Genomic DNA, 21,596 nt, shown 5'->3' with positions numbered 1-21,596 from the left:
TTTTTCATTATTTTTTTTTATAGAAAATTACAAATTTTTACAAGAAAATAACGAAAATGTTCAAATTGCAAAAAAATACTTGTAGTTTTTCATATTTTTGTTTAGAAAATTACGAATTTCCACGTACCATTATGAATAAATATAATTTTCTATGAAAACATAGAAAAATCTACGACTCGAAAATAAAGGTTGAGTTTTTCATAATTGTTAATATTTATTTTTATAGAAAAGTACGAATTTTTTGAAATTCTAAAAGTAATTCATAAAATTTTTCGTTAAAATTCATAGAAATTATAACTAAAAAATTTCCAAAATTCCCTAAAAATGAGGGAAATTTTTTTATCAATTCTTATACTACATTGAAACTTCGTAGAAATTTGTTGAAATTTTCTTAGGTTTTCTAGAAATAATCGTAAAAATCCATAAAAGTTTTCATTAATATTCACAAAAATTGCAAAAAATTTCCCAAATTACTTAAAAATTTGTTGATATTTTTTTAGAAATTTTTAGACTCTAAAAATCCATACAAATTCGTAGAAATTCTTAGAAATAATCGTAGAAATTTGTAAATTTTTATTTTAATTCATACAAATTGTGAATAAAAATGGTCCCAAATTACCTCAAAATTGGTGAAAATTTTTGTAGAAATTCAGAGAATGTATGAAAAATTTGTACAAATTACTAGAGAATTCTTCATCAATTTTTGTAGAGATTTTAAAAATGCATTAAAAATTCGTAAAAGTTTTAACTAATAAATTTGCCAAATTCCCTAAAAAATTGTGGAAATTTTTGTAAAAATTCTTAGACTGCTTTGAAAATTCGTACAAATTCTCAGAAATTTTAGTAGGATTCTTTGAAATAATCGTATAAAGTTTTTTTTTGGTAATATTCATAGAAATTGTAAATAAAAAAGGTCCCAAATTACCTAAAAATTCGTACAAATTTTCGTAGAAATTCTTAGAAATTTGCATAGAAATTCATTAAAGTTTTCTTTAATTTTCGTAGAAATTTTAAACATGAATTAAAAATTCATAAATATTCAGAAAAATTTTTGTTAAAATTCATAAAAAATTATAGCTAATAAAAAAGTTCTAAATTCCATACAAAATTATCCAAATTTTCGTAGAAATTCTCAGAATGCATTAAAAAATTCGTAAAAATTAATCAAAATTGTCGTTAAAATTTATAGAAATTATAACTAAGATATTTTCCAAATTACCTCAAAATTTGTTGAAATTTGTGTACAAATAGTTGAAATTTATATAAAAAAGTTTTTTTTTTTAATATTCATACAAATTGTAAATAAAAAAGATTCCAAATTACCTAAAAATTCATGAAAATTTTTGTAGAAATTCTCAGAATACATGAAAAATTTCGTAGAAATTCTTAGAAAATTTCATAGAAATTCATCAATGTTTTCTTTAAAATTCATAGAAATTAAAACTGAGAAAAATTCCAATTTCCCTAAAAATTTTAACAAATTTTCTTGGATATTCCTAGAATTTTGCAAATTTATTCATGCGAATTTTTGTTAAAATTTATAGGAATTGTAACTAAGAAAAGTCCGAAATTCCCTAAAAATCTCTACAATTTTTCGTAGAAGTGTTTAGAAATTTTCATAGGAATTCATCAAAGATCCGAAATTCTACAAAAAATTGTACAAATTTTCATTGGAAATTCTCAGAATTCATGAAAAATTCATTAAAATTTTCGTAAAATTTCATATAAAGTATAACTAAAAAATTTCACAAATTTCCTAAAAGTATATGGAAATTTTTCTATACATTTTTTAACTTCTTAAAAAATTAGTTAAATTTCGTAGAAATAATCATAGAAATTTATGACAGTTTTCCTTAAAATTCATAGAAATTGTAACTAAGAAATTTCCAAAATTCCTTAAAAATTTGTGGAAAATTTTCAACTGTTTTGAAAATTCGCACAAACTCTCGAAAAATTTTTATGAAAATTCTTAGAAATAATTATAGAAATTTATAAAAGTTTTCGTTAAAATTCATAGAAATTATCCCAATTCCCTTAAAATTCGTGATTTTTTTTGTTAGAAATTCATAGAATGCATTAAAAATTTGCAGATTTTCGTAGAAATTTGTAAAAGTAGTCGTTAAAATAGATAGAAATTATTTCCACCAGAGCCTAAGTGTTGGAAAATAGTAATTTTTAATTGAAAAGTCTTTTTTTGTTTGTTTAGGACACATTTATTTTTGAGTGAATTGATTGGCTTGGAGCAGGGCAAAGAGCATTTATTGCCTTGGGATGAACCAATTTGTTACACGCCAAAGATTTTTGACGAAAAGTACATTCCAAAATCTCTCTTAAAAGCAACCGAGAGTTACAAAAATCCCGATTCTGCTCTCAGTCCCTTTTTAACATCCTTAGTCGAAGATGCCGAGGTCGCTGAAATCGGGCAGAGAATCTTAACAGCAACAAAATCGGTAAAAACTCTTGTTTAAATTTAAAATTGTTTAACTTTCAGACAAGTTGTTGGATTTTCAACGAAAAAATATGAATTTTACAAAAATAATGTAATATTTTATTTTTTAACCCAGACAAGATTTTAATTTTGAATTTAAAAAAAGCTGAATAATGAATTTCAATGAAAATATTTAAATCTTCAACTCAAACCAATTAGTTTTTATAAAATTATTTGCATTTTTAACCAAAAAGATGAATTCTCTAGGGAAAAGCCAACTTTTAACAAAATAGTTTAATAATTTCTTTAAAATTTAAAAATCTACAAGAGTCCAATTTTCAAAAATTTTAATTTAAAAGTGTATAATTTGGAACGCTTTTAATTTGAAATATTTTTCAAATGCAATTTTAAGTGTTCGATCATTTAAAATTTAAAGGAATTAAAACTGTATTATTTCTAATTAAAACCGTTTCAAATTGAAATCTTTTTTGGATGAAAATTTAATTAGTTCTTAAATTTTTTTGGTTTTGTTTAATTCATCTATTTTAGGAGAAATTTTATCTTTTTAAAAAACTAAAAATGCAACTGTTTGGTTGCAAATTGAATAATTTTGTTAAAAATTCATAATTTTTATTTTGAAAATTCGACTGTTTAAATATAATATTTGGATATTTTTTTTAATTTGTTTTGCTATTAAAATAATTAAAAATCCATCTGTTTTAAGAAAAAAGACATATTTTTTTGATAAAAATGCAGTTGCTTGATGGGAAATTAAACTATTATACTTTTTTTGTTGTTAAACATTTCACTATTTTGTAAAAATGTACATTTTGTTTATAATTTATATTTTGTAGTTGAAAAATTGAATCTTTTTTGGATAAAAATGCAACTATTTGGTAGAGAATTCAACAATTTAGTTAAAAGTCTTTCTTTTTGGTTAAAAATTCGTCTTCTCTGATGGAAAATTGATTTTTTTTTTGTAGAAACTTATTTCTTGTTTAAAAATGCATATTTTGATTGTGAAAACGCGAATGAAATATTTTTTAACTGAAAATTCAACTATTTTTTTGAAAATTAATTTTTTTGATTTAAATCTTGATCTGTTTTAGAAGAAACTTACTTTAAAAAAAAAATAAATCTGCAAAATTGTGGTTAAAAGTCATTCTTCTTTGTTTGAGTATTCAACAAATTTGTTTAAAAGATTTGGTTCAATAAATTGGTTAATAAATCACTTTTTTTGTTAAAGATTTATATTTTTAGTTGAAAATTTATGTAACTTTCATTTTTTTAAGATTGATCGTTTTTTAGTTCAAAATGCGCCTTTTTGGTACAAAAAATAATTTTTTCGTATAAAATTTCATTTTTGATGAATAAAAATGAATTAGTCTCGTGGAAAATTAATTTTTTTGCGGAAAAATCATATTTTTTATAGGAAAATTCAATTTTTCTAGAGAAAATTTACCTTCTGGTTTGAGGGTTCAATAATTTAGATAAACTTTTATTTCTTTTTTTCAGTGAAAAATCTTTATTTGCTGAAAATTCATCTGTTTAATTTTAAAATTATTTTTTTCTTGTATAAATTTCATCCTTTTTTTATTGAAATATAAACTATGGCACTTTTTCGTTGGGAATTTGTCTTTTTAGATTAAATATTCAATTATTGTGTTAAAAATTCAATTATTTTGTTGAAAATTCAAGTACTTTGTTAAAAAGCCATATTTTAAAATAGAAAAGACATTTTTTTGTTTAAAGTAAATTAATAAATTTGAAAATTTTAAATTTGAATACGAAATACTGTTTAATTCCATTTATAAAACATTCTATGATAACAGTTTTATAAGATTAAAATGCCAATCTTTGAATATTAATTATTTGAAATGAAAAATTATTCAAGGAAAAATCAGAGAATTTTGAAAATGTTTTCGGTTTCGCATTTATCTGAATTTTGAATTACGAATTAAAAAAATTGTATTTTCTATTTAAAATTTTTAACCAAAGACTAAGCGTTCAAGAAGGAGTTTTAACAATGTAGTTTCATTTTTACCCAAGTAGTTAAATTTTCAATACAAAAAGAATAATTTTCAACAAAATAATTGAACTTTCAGCCAAACAGATAAATTTTCAACTAAAAATATAAATCTTCAACAAAAAAATGGATTGCTTAACAAAGTGATTCAACCAAATCTTTCAAACAAATTAGTTGAATACTCAAGCAAAGAAGAATGATTTTTAACGAAAATTTTGCATTTTTATTTATTTTTTAATCAAGTTTCTTCTGAAACAGATCATGATTTAAATAAAAAAATTAATTTTCAAAAAAATAGTTGAAATTTCGATTGAAAAAGATTTCAGTCGAGTTTTCACAATTAAAATATAAATTTTTAAACAAGAAATAAGTTTCTACAAAAAAAAATTAATTTTCCACCAAAGAAGACGAATTTTTAATCAAACAGAAAACTTTTAACTAACTCGTTGAATTCTCTACCAAATAGTTGCATTTTTTTTTACAAAAAAAAAAGATTAATTTTTAATTAAGAAACACAAAAAGTTGAGTTTTTATCCAAAAAAGATTCCAGTTAACTCTGCAAGATCAAAAATTGATTTTTTAAACAAAAAAATAAGTTTGTAAGAAAAAAAATTGAATTTTCAATCCACAAAGACGAATTTTTTCAATCAAAAGGTTGAATTAAAAAAAAAAGAGTTGAATTCTCTACCAAATAGTTGCATTTTTTATCCAAAAAAAGATTAAATTTTGTACTAAAACAGATGAATTTGTAATAAAAAAAGACACATTTTTCATTATTGTTGAAAATTCATTATTTTAGTTAAAAATTAATTTCTTAGATTTAAAATTTATCTTTTGGTTTGGAAAACTCAACTAAAAAGAATGGATTCAGAAACCAAATTTTTTTGTATTATTATTATTATTATTATTATTATTATTAATTTTCTAAGTGTATGGTTGGTTTTATATCGAAATTTAAATAGTGTAATTATTGTTAATAAAAATAGAATTTTTAAAATCCTAATTAAAAATTCTGATAAATGCTGATTAAATTTTCAAAGTACATAAATAATCGGCGATTAAATTAATTTACAGAACGTCGCAGCCTATTGGGTTTTGTCAATGCTCGCATCATTGTATTGGAGGGTAGTTGGAAAACCCCGAAACGCATTGGATTGTCTCCAGTTGGCTTTGAATTCTGTACCCAATAGATTTAAAGACGTTCCTTTGATTAGTATTGCGTCCATAAGTCAAAAGGTGAATTTAATTAACAATGCTCTGACAGTCGCGGAGGAAGCGCTAAACGTCAATCCTGTTGAGGTAAAAAAAACAAACAAATTTATTCATTTAAGAAAATGGGTTGAATGTGAATTTTTTTAAAATTATTTTAATTTAAAAAAATGGGTTGAATTTGAACATTTTCTATTATTTTGAAACCCTATTAAAGTTTGTTTCGAAATCTTCAAAGATATAATTTTTCTTTACATTTTTTAAAACTCTTCTTAAATTTTAATTTATTTCATAGTTGTTGCATAACTTCTAAACCTTCTAAATTTCAAATATCAATATTTGGAACTTTTTTAAATATTCTCCTAGAATTAATTTATTTTATTTTATAATTAATTCATTTTTTAAAAAAGTTTTTAGAAATTTTGTAAAGATTCAATAATAATCTAAATAGTGCGAAGATTTCAAAACGTTTTAAACAAAATGTAGATTTGATAAAATTTCGAAAAGAATTCAACTTGGTATTGAAACTGGTATTTATCCAAAATAATTATAATTTGTCTTGGAACAGGAAATTAAAAAAAATAAATAAATTCCGAGCTGGAACAGGTAATTTTTTAACAAGAATGAATTCTAAATTGTAACGGGATATTTTCGAAAAAAAAATAAAATTATGAGTTGGGACAGGGAATTTTATAGAAAAATTCGAATTCTTAGTTGGTATGGAGAATTTTCGAAAAGTATTAGAATTTCGGATTTAAACAAGAAATGTTCAATTTTTAATCAATTTTGATTTGGAACTGGAATTTATCAAGAATAATAATAAGAATTCTGACTTGAAACCGGGAATTTTCAAATTTTAACAAATTCGGAGTTGAAACTGGTAATTATCTAAAAGAATTATAAATGGTCTTGGAAACGGGATTTTAAAAATTTTAATAAATTCCGAGCTGGAACAAGGAATTTTTTTAAAAAGAATGAATTCTAAGTTGGAACGGAGAATTATCGAAAAGAATTAAAATTCCGAATTTGAACAAGGAATTTTCAATTTTTAATCAATTTTGAGTTAGAACTGGAATTTATCCAGGATAATAATAATAATAATAATAATAATAATAATTTGTCTTGGAACAGGGATTTCAATTTTTTAAATAAAATCGGAGCTGGAACAGGGAATTTTTTTAAAAAGAATGAATTCTAAGTTGAGATTGGAGATTTTCGAAAAAAATTAAAATTGTGAATTGAGACAAGAAATTTTAGGGAAAATTCGAATTCTTAGTTGGAACGGAGAATTTTCGAAAAGAATTCAAATTCCGGATCTTAACAGGGAATTTTCAATTTTTACAAATTTATATTGTGAACTGGAATTTATCCATAATAATAATAATAATTCTGACTTGGAAGCGGGTATTTTCAAATTTTAACCAATTCTGAGTTGAAACTGGTAATTATCCAAAAAAATTATAAATTGTCTTGGAAACGGGATTTAAAAATTTTAAGTAAATTCCGAGCTGGAAAAGGGAATTAAAAAAAAAGAATGAATTCTAATTCTAAGTTGAAACGGGATATTTTCGAAAAAATTTAAATTATGATTATTTTTTATGAGAATTTTTTAAATGCTGAAAAATGTTTGGAACTTTTTTAAATGTTCTCCTAGAATTAATTTATTTTATTTTCTAATTAATTAATTTCCTTTTAAGTTTTTAGGAATTTGGAAACGATTAAATAATAATTTAAATATTGCGAAGATTTCAAAAAGTTTTAAACAAAATGTAGATTTTATAAAATTTCGAAAAAAATTAACTTTTCAGGAATTTTAAAATGTTTTGAATAAAAAAATCCTTCAGATTCTTTGAAAAATATTTAACTTATTTTTTTTTTATTTCGAAAGTTTCGAAAGATTTCAAAAATTTTCCAAAAGTAATCTGGAAGATTTCACAGCAATATTTTGAATTTTGCCTATTTTTTTAATATCAGGAAAACTTCGAATCATTGAAAAATATATTTAAAAGGCTTCGAATTTTTGAAAAGATTATAAAATAGGTTAAAATTTGAAGAGTTGAAAAAATTTCAAGATATTTTAATAGGAAGGTTTTAATATTAAATTTAGAAGCATTTAAAGCATTTTGAAGTGTTTCGAAAGAATAAAAATTAGTTTTTAAAATTCATGGAAAAATTACAAATGACTTTTTATTTGAAAAAAAAAATAATTCTGAGAGAAAATTGAAAAATATTTCAAAAAATTTCAAATGATTTCCTAAAATTTGGACAGGGAATTTTCAATTTTTACAAATTTATAGTTGGAACTGGAAATTATCCAAAAGAATTGTAATTTATCTGGGCAAAGGAAATTAAAATATTTAAAAAATTTCAAGCTGGAAAAGGGAATTTAAACCAAAAAATGAATTCTAAGTTGAAACTGTATATTTTCGAAAACAAATTTAAATTATAATTTGTGACAGGGAATTTTTCAGAAAAATTTTAATTCTTAGTTGGAATCGAGAATTTTCGAAAAGAATTAAAATTCTGGATTTGAACTGGGAATTTTCAATTTTTAACCAATTCTGAGTTGGACTCTTCAAAATTCTTAAAACGCTTTAAAAGTTTTTTTTTCGAAATCTTCAAAAATTTAAATTTTCTTTAAATTTTTTTCAACTCTTCTAAAATTTTAAATGATTTAATAATATTTTCAAAATTTCTAAATCTTCTAAATATACTTTTAATTTATTCAAATTTTTTCTAAGATTAACAAAAAATTCTGCAGAATTAAGAAAGTTTTAAAATCTTCCGGATTTTTTTAAGTTTCTAGGAATTTTGAAAAGAATCATTTATTTATTTTTTATTTAGAAAGTTTAAATAAATGTACATAGAATATTTTAAACAAAACTTTTCAATTTTGAAGGATTCAAATATTTTATAAAAAATCTGAGTAAGTTTTTGAGTAAGATTTCGAACAAAAAGTTTAGAAGATTCTTAAGAATGCTGAAAGAATAAAAATTTTTTCTAAGATTTCTGATAACATGGGTTTTTACTTTGAAAAATTAATTTTTAAAGAAAATTAGTTAAAATTTCAAAAAAATTCGAAAAATTTACCAATTTTTCCAAAAGTTATCTTAAATATTTCATATTATAATATATTTTAAAGGCTTAAAATGTTTTCAAAGTTTAAAAAATAAGTTAAAATTTGAAAAGAGTTGAAAAAGTTAAAAAAAATTTAATATAAAATTTAGAAGCGTTTTGAGAATTTGGAACTGTTTCGAAAGAATAAAAATTAGATTTTAAGATTTATGGAAAAATTACAAATAATTTTTTATTTAAAAAAATTAATTCTGCGAGAAAATTGAAAAATATTTCAAAGCATTTAAATGGTGTCCTAAAATCTGTAAAACGCGTATAAAATATTTAAAAAATAATTTTGTTTTCAATTTTGCAGCATTACAATTTTTTTCAATTTAAGTAAGTTTAAGAGTTATTTTCTGACTTGGAACCGGGAATTGTCAAATTTTAACCAATTCTGAATTTTTTGATAATAATCAATTTTGGATAATTATCCAAAAGAATTATAACTTTTCTTGGATTAGAGAATAAAAAAATTTAAATAAATTCCGAACTAGAACAGGGAGTTTTTTTAAAAGAATGAATTCTAAGTTGAAACTGGATATTTTCGAAAAAAAAAACAAAATAAATTATGAATTAGGACAGGGAATTTTAGGGAAAAACTCTAATTCTTAGTTGTAACGTAGAATTTTCGAAAAAAATTAAAATTCAGGATTTTTACAGGGAATTTTCAATTTTTACAAATTTATAGTTTGAACTGGAATTTATCCAGAATAATAATAATAATAATTCTGACTTGGAAGCGGGAATATTCAAATTTTAACCAATTCTGAGTTGAAACTGGTAATTATCAAAAAGAATTATAATTTGTATTGGAAACGGGATTTTAAAAATTTAAATAAATTCCAAGCTGGAAAAGGGAATTAAAAAAAATTCTAATTTTAAATTGAAACGGGATATTTTCAGAAAAAATTTAAATTATGAGTTGGCACGGGGAATTTAACAAAAAAAAATCGAATGCTTACAATTATTTGAAATGAAACATAAATGTGGAAGATTTTAAGGAAATTTGTTTGATCTAGCAGGATTAACAAAAAAATTATTACGAAAAATTGGAATTATTTTAAAAGATTTGTAGAAGTTCTGAAAAACTGTTAACAATAATTTAAAATTTGAAAAAATGTAAAACAACATATTAATGTAACAAGATTTTGAAGCATTTACAGGATTTCTAAACTATTTTTAACATTTCTAGCTTAAAATTGTTGAAAATGATATAATTTTGAATTTTTTTAAAATTCATTGATTGATTATTAAATTTCGAGCATTAAACATTATAACGTTGATTTATATTTTTGCCAGCGAATCTGAATCTTTGAACTCTACAATTTATAAAAGTTTAAAATTCAAAAGTTTTACTTTGAGTGCTTTCATTTGCAGTTCAGTTTTTATTACTTCGAATGGAACAATTTTTCGATTTTTTAAATTTCATTGACCGGGAATAATATAATGCTAAATAAAATTTAATATAAAAATTTGAATTTGAATTATTTTAAGATATTTTAATAATAATAAATATTTTATTTTCAGCCCGTGTCGAATTTTCTTTACGGATCATTATTGCACATAAAGGGAAACCATACCGGTGCAATTCATCATTTGAAGCAAACTCTTCGAGTCGATTTGCATTTAATGAATGATCGAGCTTTAAAAATGTTGAGATTTATAGCTTGCCAAGAAAATGTTGGCATTTTAAATGAAAATTCGTGACATTCATACAAAGATCGCGTATCTCTGTCTGTGTTTCTGAATGACCAATACTCGATTTAATTCAAAGACCAAAAGAAAGAATGATGGTTAAAAGGAGAGATTTTTTTTCTTTTACGTTAAGGAAAAATGCATATTTTATATTTTTATTGACGAAATTATAATTTTATCAATTGTTTTTTTTGTTGTATTTCCATTTTTCTTCTCTTTTATTGTGCAGACAATCTTTTTATGCAAAACTAAGATACAGAAATAATTGACAGTGACGATTATGATTGTCGAGAATAATTTTGTATTTCTGTGATAAATAAAATGTGTGAAGGTTCGTAATTTTTGTAGAATTTTTAAGATTAATTTAGGGACCATATTTTTTAGATTTCCAGTTGAAATTTATTGGATTTTTAACTAAGTAGTAGAATTTTCTATAAAAAAATTATGCATTTCCAGCAGAAAAGGTTTTTCTAACTAAAAAGTCGAATTTTTTTTTAGAAAAAAGTTGACTTTTAAACATGAAAATATGAATTTCGAAAAAATTTAATTTTTAACCAAATGGTTGAATTTTCAAAAAAAAGAAGAGTTTTAAAGAAAAATTTAATTTTAACGCATTAGTTGAATTTTTAACCTACGATGGTAAATTTTAAATAAAATATGTGGTAAAAAAATTTAACTATCTACAATAAAATATTAATTTTTAACCAGATAAGATAATTTAACAAAATAGTTAAATTTTCAACCGAATAGTTAAATTTTTAAAACCAAACAGAATTTTGAAGAAAAATTTAATTCCTTAAGCAATACTTGAATTTCGACCTACGACGATAAATTTTTAATAAAAAATAAGACAAAAAAAAATTAACTTTCTACAATAAAATATTAATTTTCAACCAAATAAGACAATTTTTCTTGTAAAAGATGAATTTTTAATTCAAGAAGACAACAAGATAGTGCAATTTTCGAGAGAAAAAAATAATTTTTAACAAAATATTGAAATTTTCATAAAAATAATTCAATTTTCAACCGAAAATTAGAATTTTTCAACAGAAAAGGGTTTTTCAAATTAAAAATTTGAGTATTTTTAGAAAAAAGTTGAGTTTTTAATTTTTTAATTTTAACTTAATAGATGAATTTTCAACCTACGACGAGAAATTTTCAATAAAAAATATGACAAAAAAAGTTAATTAAAATTCTACAATAAAATGTTACTTTTTCACCAAATAAGATAATTTTTCTAGCAAAAGATGAATTTTTAATTCAAAAAGACAACAAGATAGTGCAATTTTCGAGAAAAAAAAAACTTTTTAACAAAATATTGAAATTTTCAACCAAAAATTATAATTTTCCAATAAAAAAGGGTTTTTAAACTACAAAGTCGATATTTTTTAAAGAAAAAATTGGACTTTTGAACCCGAAAATATGAATTTTAATGAAAAATTGAATAAATTTTCAATAAAAAATATGATATAAAAATAATAAATTTACTTTCTACATTAACATATTAGTTTTCAACCAAATAAGATAATTTTTCTAGCAAAAGTTGAATTTTTAATCCAAAAAGACAAAAACACAGTGGAATTTTCGAAAAAAAGACTAACAAAATAGTAAAATTTTCAACAAAAATTATGAATTTCAAACAGAAAAGGGCTTTCTAACTAAAAAGTCGAATTTTTTCAAAAAAATTTGACTTTTAAACCCGAAAATATGAATTTGCAAGAAAAATGTAATTTTCAACCCAATGCTTGCATTTTCAAACAAAAAAAGAAATATTCTCAAGAAAAATTGAATTTTAACGCAAAGCTTGAATTTTCAATATACGAAGATAAAATTTTAATAAAAAATATGATATAAAAAAAATTAACTTTCTACAATTAAATATTAGTTTTAAACCAAATAAAATAATTTTTACAGCAAAAGATGAATTTTTCATCCAAAAAGACAATAAGATAGTAGAATTTCGACAACAAAAAATAGTTTTTAACAAAATTGTTAAATTTTCAACCAAAAATTATAAATTTCCAATAGAACAGGGTTCTTTAAATTACAAAGTCGAATTTTTGTTAGAAAAAAGTCTACTTTTAAACTCGAAAATATGAATTTTCAAGAAAAATTCAATTTTCAACCGAATAGTTAAATTTTTAAAACCAAACAGAATAATTTTCAAGAAAAATCTAATTTCTTAAGCAATAGTTGAATTTTGACCTACGACGATAAATTTTCAATAAAAATGTGATATAAAAAATTTAACTTTCTACAATAAAATAGAATTTTTTAATCAAATATTTTTTCTAGCGCAAATTAATTTTTAATCCAAAAAGACAAAAACATAGTGCAATTGCCGAAAAAAAGACTTTAACAAAATAGAACAATTTTAACCAATAATTATGAATTTCAAATAGAAGAGGGTTTTCTAACTAAAAAGTCGAATTTTTGTAGAAAAAAGTTGACTTTTTATCTTGAAAATATGAATTTTCAAGAAAAACTTATTCTTCAACCAAAAGTGAAGAATTTAAAAAAAAAAAAAAAATAATAATTTTAAAGAAAAATTGAATTTTAACGCAATGGTTGAATTCTCATAAAATGAATTTTTAATCAAAAAAATACAACAAGATACTGGAATTTTCGACAACAAAAAAAGACTTTTTAACAAAATAGTTAACTTTTCAACAAAATAATGCAATTTTTAACCAAAGATTAGGAATTTCCAATAGAAAACGGTTTTTTAACCACAAAGTCGATATTTTTTTTAGAAAAACTTGGACTTTTGAACCCGAAAATATGAATCTTCAAGAAAAATTTAATTTTTTCAGCAATAGTTGAATTTTCAGTCTACGAATATAAATTTTCAATAAAAATATGATATAAAAAAAAATAAATTTAAATTCTACAATAAAATATTAATTTTCTACAAAATAAGATAATGTTTCTAGCAAAAGATGAATTTTTTATTCAAAAAGACAAAAACATGGTGACATTTTCGAGAAAAAAAGACTTTTTAACAAAATGGTAAAGTTTTCAACAAAATAATTTAATTTTTAAACAAAAATGATTAATTTCAAACAAAAAAGGGGTTTTAAATTAAAAAGTCGAATTTTTTTTAGGAAAAAAGTTGTCTTTTAAACCCGAAAATATGAATTTTGAAGAAAAATGTAATTTTCAACCAAATGGTTGAATTTTCATACAAAAGAAAAGAATTTTAAAGAAAAATGGAATTTTAACGTAAAGGTTGACTTTTCAACCAACGGCAATACATTTTCAATAAAAGATATGATATAAAAAAAATATTAACTTTCTACAATAAAATATTAATTTTTGACGAAATAAGATAATTTTTATAGCAAACGATGAATTTTTAATCCAGAAAGATAAAAACACAGATTTTTTTAAAAGACTTTTTAACAAAATAGTAAAATTTTCAACAAAATAATTCAATTTTCAACCAAAAATTATGAATTTCAAATAGAAAAGGGTTTTTTACCTAAAATCTTCAACCAAATGGTTGAATTTTCAAACAAAAGAGAAGAATTTTAAAACAAAAACAAAAATAAAGAATTAAAAAAAAATTGTATTTTAACGCGAAGGTTGAATTTTCAACCTACGACGATTAATTTTCAATAAAAAATATGATAAAAAAAGTTAATTAAAATTCTAAAATAAAATATTAGTTTTCAACCAAATAAGATAATTTTTCTAGCAAAAGATTAATTTTTAATCCAAAAAGACAACAAGATAGTAGAATATTTAACGAAAATACATTACTTTTTTACCAGAACATTTTTAACAAAATAGTGAAATTTTCAACAAAATAATTCAATTTTCAACTAAAAAATTATCAATTTTCAACAGGAAAAGTTTTTTTTTAAATAGAAGGTCGAATTGTTTCAGAAAAAAGTTGAATTTTAAACCCGAAAATATGAATTTTCAAGACAAATTTAATTTTTAACCAAATAAAATAATTTTTCCAGCAAAAGATGAATTTTCAATAAAAAAAGACAAGATAGTGAAATTTTCGAGAAAAAAAAGACTTTAACAAAATAATGAAATTTTGAATAAAATAATTCAATTATTCTAACTAAAAATTCGAATTTTTTAAAGAAAAAAGTTCACTTTTAAAACTGAAAATATGAATTTTTAACATGGTTGAATTTTCAAAAAAAAAGTATTAAAAAAATTGAATTTTAACGCAAGAGTTAAATTTTCAACATACGACGATAAATTTTCTATAAAAAATACGATATAAACAAATGAATTACTTTTCTATAAAAAAATACTAATTTTCAACCAAATAATATAATTTTGATTGCAATAATTTTGTTGTCTCGACAACAACAAAAAAGACTTTTTAAAAAAACAGTAAAATTTTCAAAAAACAATTCAATTTCCAACCAAAAATTATAAATTTCCAATAGAAAAGGGTTTTTGTTAACTAAAAAGTCGATTTTTTGAGAAAAAAGTTGACCTTTAAACCTGAAAATTTGAATTTTCAAAAAAAATTTAATTTTGAATCAAATATTTGAATTTTGGATAGATTTTTAAATCCAAAAACATGAACTTTCAACAAACAAGTTAGATTTTCGACCAAAAAAAAATGAAGTTAAGAAAATAGTAGAATTTTCAAAAAATTAATGCAATTTGAATGTTAAAAAAATGATCTTTCAACCATGAGATTTTAATTTTCTAACAAAAAATATTATTTTTTACCAAAAGATGTTTTTTTTAATCCCAAAGGATGGATTTTCTGTAAAAAATACGTATTTTCAACAAAATAGTGGAATTTTCAAAAATAATAAAATTTTCCATCAAGTAATTCAATTTTTATGAGAAAAAAAAAATTAATTGTTAATCCAAAAATACGATTTTTTTAAAAGACAGTTGAATTTTTAACCAAAAATATGATAGTATACTTTTTAATTAGAAAATAATTCACTTTTAATATAAAAGAGCTTAAAAAAATAGTTGAATCTTCAACAAAATTAATTATTTTTCAACTAAATAGTAGATATTTAATACAAAATAAATTAATTTCGGAACAAAAAAATATTAAAATTTGTAACCAAAAGAGGTGAATTCAGAACTTGAAATTAAATAGTAGAATTTTTAAATAAGAAGAATTAAGTTTCAATAAAAAAGATATTTTAAATATTTTATTTTTTATTTTGAAATTTTAAACCAATAGCAGATTTTTTAATCAAATTTTATGAATTCTACACAAAAAACACGATAGTAGACTTTTCTATTAAAAAGAATCAACTTTCTGCAATAAAGTATGAATTTTCAATAAAAAAATATTAATTTTCTATCAAAAGATGAATTTTTCATCCAAAAAGACGGATTTTCTTAAATTTTCGACCAAATGTTACTTTTTAAGAAAATAATTAAATCGTTAAGCAATACTAGATTTTTAACGTAAAAAAGCATGTACTTTTAACCAAAAAAGGTTATTTTTCAACAACAAAAAAATTAATTTTGAACCAAGAAAGATTTTTCAATCAATGAAGAAATGAAATATTATAAAAAATGTTGAGTTTTAAAGTCATTAAAAAGAATTTAAACAAAGTGAAATTTATAATACAAAATATGCATTTTTTACCAAAATAATTAAATTTTCGACTAAAAAATACGACTTTTCAAAAAAAGAACTTAGAAAACTTTAAACTAAAAATATAAATTTTCTAACAAAAATAGAATAGCTACAGCTTTAAGAAAAAATAATAATTTTTAACAAAAATAATTAACCTTTTAACTAAAATGATGCAACTTCAATAAAAATAAAATAAAATTTTTACCTAATACTTGAATTTTAAACCCTTAAGATGACTTTTACACCAAAAGGAGGCAAATTTCCAACAAAATATACGAATTTTCAATTAAAAAAAAAATTACAAAAAAAGGATTTTCCAACAAAAAAGAATAATTTTCTATAAAAAACAAACTATTTTGAACAAAATATATTAATTTTTAACAAACTATTTTAATTTTTAATGGAATTTTCAATCAAACATGAAATATTTGAATTTTTAGGTAAAAAAATTAATTTTCAATATAAAAAAAGTTATTTTTCAGCCAAAGAAATTAATTTTGAACCGAGAAAGATTTTTCAATCAATGAAGAAATGAAATATTATAAAAAATGTTGAGTTTTAAAGTCATTAAAAAGAATTTAAACAAAGTGAAATTTACAATACAAAAATATGCATTTTTTACCAAAATAACTAAATTTTCGACTAAAAAATACGAATTTTCAAAAAAAGAACTTAGAAAACTTTAAACTAAAAATATAAATTTTCTAACAAAAATAGAATAGCTACAGCTTTAAGAAAAAATAATAATTTTTAACAAAAATAATTAACCTTTTAACTAAAATGATGCAACTTCAATAAAAATAAAATAAAATTTTTACCTAATACTTGAATTTTAAACCCTTAAGATGACTTTTATACCAAAAGGAGGCAAATTTTCAACAAAATATACGAATTTTCAATTAAAAAAAAAAAAAATTACAAAAAAAGGATTTTCCAACAAAAAAGAATAATTTTCTATAAAAAAACAAACTATTTTGAACAAAATACATTAATTTTTAACAAACTATTTTTAATTTTTAATGGAATTTTCAATCAAACATGAAATATTTGAATTTTTAGGTAAAAAAATTAATTTTCAATATAAAAAAAGTGATTTTTAAGCCAAAGAAATTAATTTTGAACCGAGAAAGATTTTTCAATCAATGAAGAAATAAAATATTATAAAAAATGTTGAGTTTTAAAGTCATTAAAAAGAATTTAAACAAAGCGAAATTTACAATACAAAAATATGCATTGTTTCAGCATAATAAATCAATTTTCGACTAAAAAAGATGAATTTTTATCAAAAGAAGTTAGTAAACTTTCAACTAAAAAGATCAATTTTCTAAAAAAAATAGAATAGCTACAGTTTTAATAAAGAAAATTAATTTTTAACAAACAAATAATGAATTTTGAACAAAATTTGTTCAATTTTTAACCAAAGAAATGAACCTTTAAACTAAAATGATGAATCTTCAATAAAAATGAAATAAAAATCTAAACCCAATTAGACGCAATAGTTGAATGTTAAACCCAGAAGATGACTTTTATTCCAAAAAGAGGCAAATTTTCAACCAAAAAGATGAAATGTCTATTAAAGAAAATTCGACGAAAAATGTAATAGAAAAATTTTTAAATTTTTTTTTAAACTAATTTTCTCCCAAAGAAATGAAATTTAAATTTAAAAAGATTAATTTCCTGTCAAAAAAGAATAATTTTTAACAAAATACATGAATTTTCAACAAAATTAAAATTTTTTAAATGGAATTTCTAACCTAAGTTTAAAAAAATTTTCGAAAAATGGAATAGTTACAATTTTAGTTAAAAAAAAAAACATTTTTAACCAAAATACTAATTTTCTAAAAAAAAAATTTTGAACAAAATACATGAAATAGTTGAATTTGCAGCTAAACAAATTAATTTTTAATATAAAAAAAGTTATTTTTTATGCCAAAGAAATTAATTTTCACCCAAAAAGATTAATTTTGAACTGAGAAAGATTTTTAACAAACAAAAAAAAATAATTTTAAACACAATTTGTTAAATAATTAACCAAAGAAATGATCCTTTTAACTAAAAAGATGCATTTTGAATCAAAATTAAATTTTAACCTAATAGTTGAAAGTTAAACCCTTAAGATGATTTTTATACCAAAAAGGGGCAAATTTTCTACAAAATAGACAAATTTTCAAATAAAAAAAAAAAAAAATTACAAAAAAAAGAATAGCCTAATTTTAAGTGAGAGAATAGACGTTTTTAACCAAATGAAATAAATTTTCAACAAAATAGTTCAATTTTCAACCAAACATAAAAATTTTCAACGAAATAGATGAAATGAGTATAAAAAAAAAAATTCGACGAAAAATGGAATAGTTAAATTTTGGTTTAAAAAAATTAACTTTCCATCAAAGAAATTAAATATCAAACAAAAAGATTATTTTTCTGTGAAAATAGGATAATTTTTAACAAAATGCAATCGAATTTTCAACAATTATCTAAAAATTTCAATGAAATTTCCAACCTGATAGTTAAAAAAAAAAAAAAAGGTAAAAAATGAAATAGTTACATTTTTACTTAAAAAACCATTTTTATCAAAAAATAATAATTTTCTAACAAAAAAAATATTTTTAACAAAATACATAAATTTTCAACTATTTTAATTTTTAATGGAATTTTCAACGAAACATGAAATAGTTGAATTTTCAGTTGAAAAAATTAATTTTTAATATAAAAAAAAGTTATTTTTAAGCTAAAGAAATTAATTTTCACCCAAAAAGATTAATTTTGAAGTGCGGAAGATTTTTCAATCAATGAAAAAATAAAATATGCAAAATGTTGAGTTTTTAATTCATAAAAACGAATTTAAAAAAGTCAGATTTCCAATACAATTCATAAAGAAAATTAATTTTCAATAAGAAACGAAAACGAATAAATAAATTTACAAAAAAAAGAATAGCTTAATTTTAAGTTAGAGAAATAAGTTTTTAACCGAATGAAATAAATTTTCAACAAAGAAGATGAAATAAAACAAAGAAATGAAATTTCAACCAAAAAGATTAATTTTCTTTCAAAAAGAATAATTTTAAAAAAACATTTTAAACCAAAAAGACTAATTTTCTAAAAAAAATAATAATTTGGAAGAAAACACAAGATTTTTCAACCAAATATTTTGATTTTAATGGAATTTTTAACCAAATGTTTTTATTTTAATGGAATTTTCAACCTAGTAGTTGAATTTTTAACCAAAAAGATGAATTAGTTTCTAATTCTTTAATTAATCTAAGTTTTTAATTTCTATTACAAAAAACAAAGTTAAATATTTTTCGTTTCGAGTAACAAATTTTATTATTTTCTTAGAGAATTCAACTATTTGGATAAAAATGAACTTTTTGGTTAAAAATTTACATTTTATGGTTAAAAATTCAATTGTTTTGTGAAGGATTCGTCTTTTTGGCTTAAAAATTTAACAATTTGATCTTTTCTTCAATTAAAAATCCAACTATTCTATTTTTTGGTGGTTTTTAAAAATTGCAAATTCAATTACTTTAGTCAAAGTTGATCCACGTTGTTCGAAATTTATTTTACTCTTTGTAGGTTCATCTCTTTTTTGGAAAATTTAACTATTTTGTTTAATATTCTTTTTTTTGTGTTAAAGATTAATTTTTTAATTGAAAATTTATCTTTTCTATTTTTATTGATTTGTTTTTAAATTAAAAATTTATTTTTATCGGCAGAAAAAATAAAAATTTGTCTTGAAATTTCCTTCTTTTTGATTATTACTGCAACTTTTTAGTTTTTAGTTGTAAATTTATTTCAGTTTAGAAATGAAACTATAATGTTAATTTTTTCTTATTAAAAATTAGGTTCAAAATTCAACTATTTTGTCAAAAATTTAATTATTTTACTGAAAACTAAAATCGCTTAAAATTCGGTGAATCAGTCATATTTAACAAATTCTAAATAAAAAAAAGTTGACCAAATACAGAATTTAACTCCTTTTGTTATTATATCAACACAAAAAATCATTGGATTAAAAAAATGTCATTAAATTGTTGCTAAAGTTGAAAAACTAAGAAACTTAAAATAATTAAATAAAATAAAATACGTTTTTTTAAATCGTAAAATCAGATTTTGGGGACGTACGAGAAATTTTAAATGTGGGAATTTTTTTATTTCCACTAGACTTACAATTTCTATATTTAGTGAAAATTATTTTTCGCTGTAAAAAAAAACATATCTGGAAAAATGTATTTTTTGTCTCGGAAAAACTGAAAAAATCCTGAACTAAATTCAAAGATACTTTAATATCTATATTTCAATTTTTTATTGATAAAAATAAAATGTAACAAGTTACACGGCTGGCTAATATTTACATTTTTGTAGGTATAGAGTAAATATTTTATGCTTCGTCCATTTTATTTTCAGAAGTAAATTTTTCCTTTCTACTGTCTTTTACCACTGAAATCATTTTTTGCGTTTTCTCACGCTGATGTCGACAGAAAGCAAAGGAACCTAAAGTGACTACACAAAAAACACCGACTCCAGTATCAGCTGCTAGACGCGGTCGACTCGAAGCCATAAGTGTTATCACTAGTGTGGCTATTCCTGAATATATTCCATATAACGTACTGTCTCGAAAACATGGAATCTGTGTAAGATCGCGTCCATATACCATAATTAAAAATTAAAGTCTTTACTCGGTACTGGCCAATTTCTGAAAAAAAAGGAGAAAACACTTTTTTATTGATAAAAATTGACTGATAGTGCAATTATTAATGGATAGATGGTAAAAATCACGCTAAAGTGCATCGTGGGTGTTTAATACCCGAGCGTATTCAATCATGTATTGCTTAACCCCTATTGAGTATTTTGCCACAATAAAATTATCCGATATAGTTTAAGGTATCTTTTATAAGGTAGAGTTGATTTTACAGCCATTTATTTATTTTAAGTGTGTTAAAAAAATAATTTAAAAAAGTGAAAAATGGGGTTTTTTATTTAAAAATTCATAACTCACGCAATTTTAATAATTTTAACCTGAAAATTTATGACTATACTTTTGAAACAGCGTACTTTCAAAAAAAAAAAAAATACTGCAACATGGGTGCTTTCAAAAAAGATATTTATTTGCAGAGTCGAAAAGTCAATTTTATGATAAAATGATGAATCAGATTTTTTGCTTTTAAATCGATTTATTATTATAAAAATTGAGGAACTTCCGACATGAAATACTATAAAAATAAAAGGAATTGGAAGAAAGAGACATTTATAACTGTATTTTAAGAATTATATTTTATTCAACGCATCCACAGTCTGCTCTCGCATGACGCGATGCCGTAAGTTATAAGTCATCCACAAAGAAAAAAGTATGAAATAATCGAAAAAAATGATTTAACTTCATATTATATACCTACGTTCAAAAGTAAAGATAAATTAATAACATTTTGTTAAAAATTTGCTCCAAAATTACTTTTTCACTCACGAAGTGCACACTGGGTGTTAGATACCCCACGATTTTTTTGCCTCCACTTAAAAGAGGTCATAAATTTATGTAAAAA

The 21,596-nt window shown here is 21.4% G+C and overlaps 1 protein-coding gene across 2 annotated transcripts in view; it reads left to right on the top strand.

Annotated features, from left to right (window-relative positions):
• Positions 1 to 20,917, top strand: part of LOC117169412 (tetratricopeptide repeat protein 17) — a 61,294-nt gene extending 40,377 nt beyond the window's left edge. The window contains exons 8-10 of one of the 2 annotated variants that reach the window (XM_033355783.1): positions 2,207 to 2,450; positions 5,529 to 5,753; positions 20,464 to 20,917. In XM_033355783.1, the coding sequence (XP_033211674.1) occupies positions 2,207 to 2,450; positions 5,529 to 5,753; positions 20,464 to 20,469 (475 nt within the window). In that variant the 3' untranslated portion in view covers positions 20,470 to 20,917. Of the gene's footprint in view, positions 1 to 2,206; positions 2,451 to 5,528; positions 5,754 to 10,307; positions 10,815 to 20,463 lie in introns of those variants that run through there. The other variant, XM_033355782.1, reaches the window with a different exon arrangement.
• The last annotated feature ends 679 nt before the right edge of the window (positions 20,918 to 21,596 follow it).

The sequence above is a fragment of the Belonocnema kinseyi genome, chromosome 3 (genome assembly GCF_010883055.1).
Source record: "Belonocnema kinseyi isolate 2016_QV_RU_SX_M_011 chromosome 3, B_treatae_v1, whole genome shotgun sequence".
In the NCBI taxonomy this organism is placed as follows: Eukaryota; Metazoa; Arthropoda; class Insecta; order Hymenoptera; family Cynipidae; genus Belonocnema; species Belonocnema kinseyi.
The sequence above is the reverse complement of the archived record's forward strand: the minus strand, read 5'-3'. Positions and strand labels throughout refer to the sequence as shown.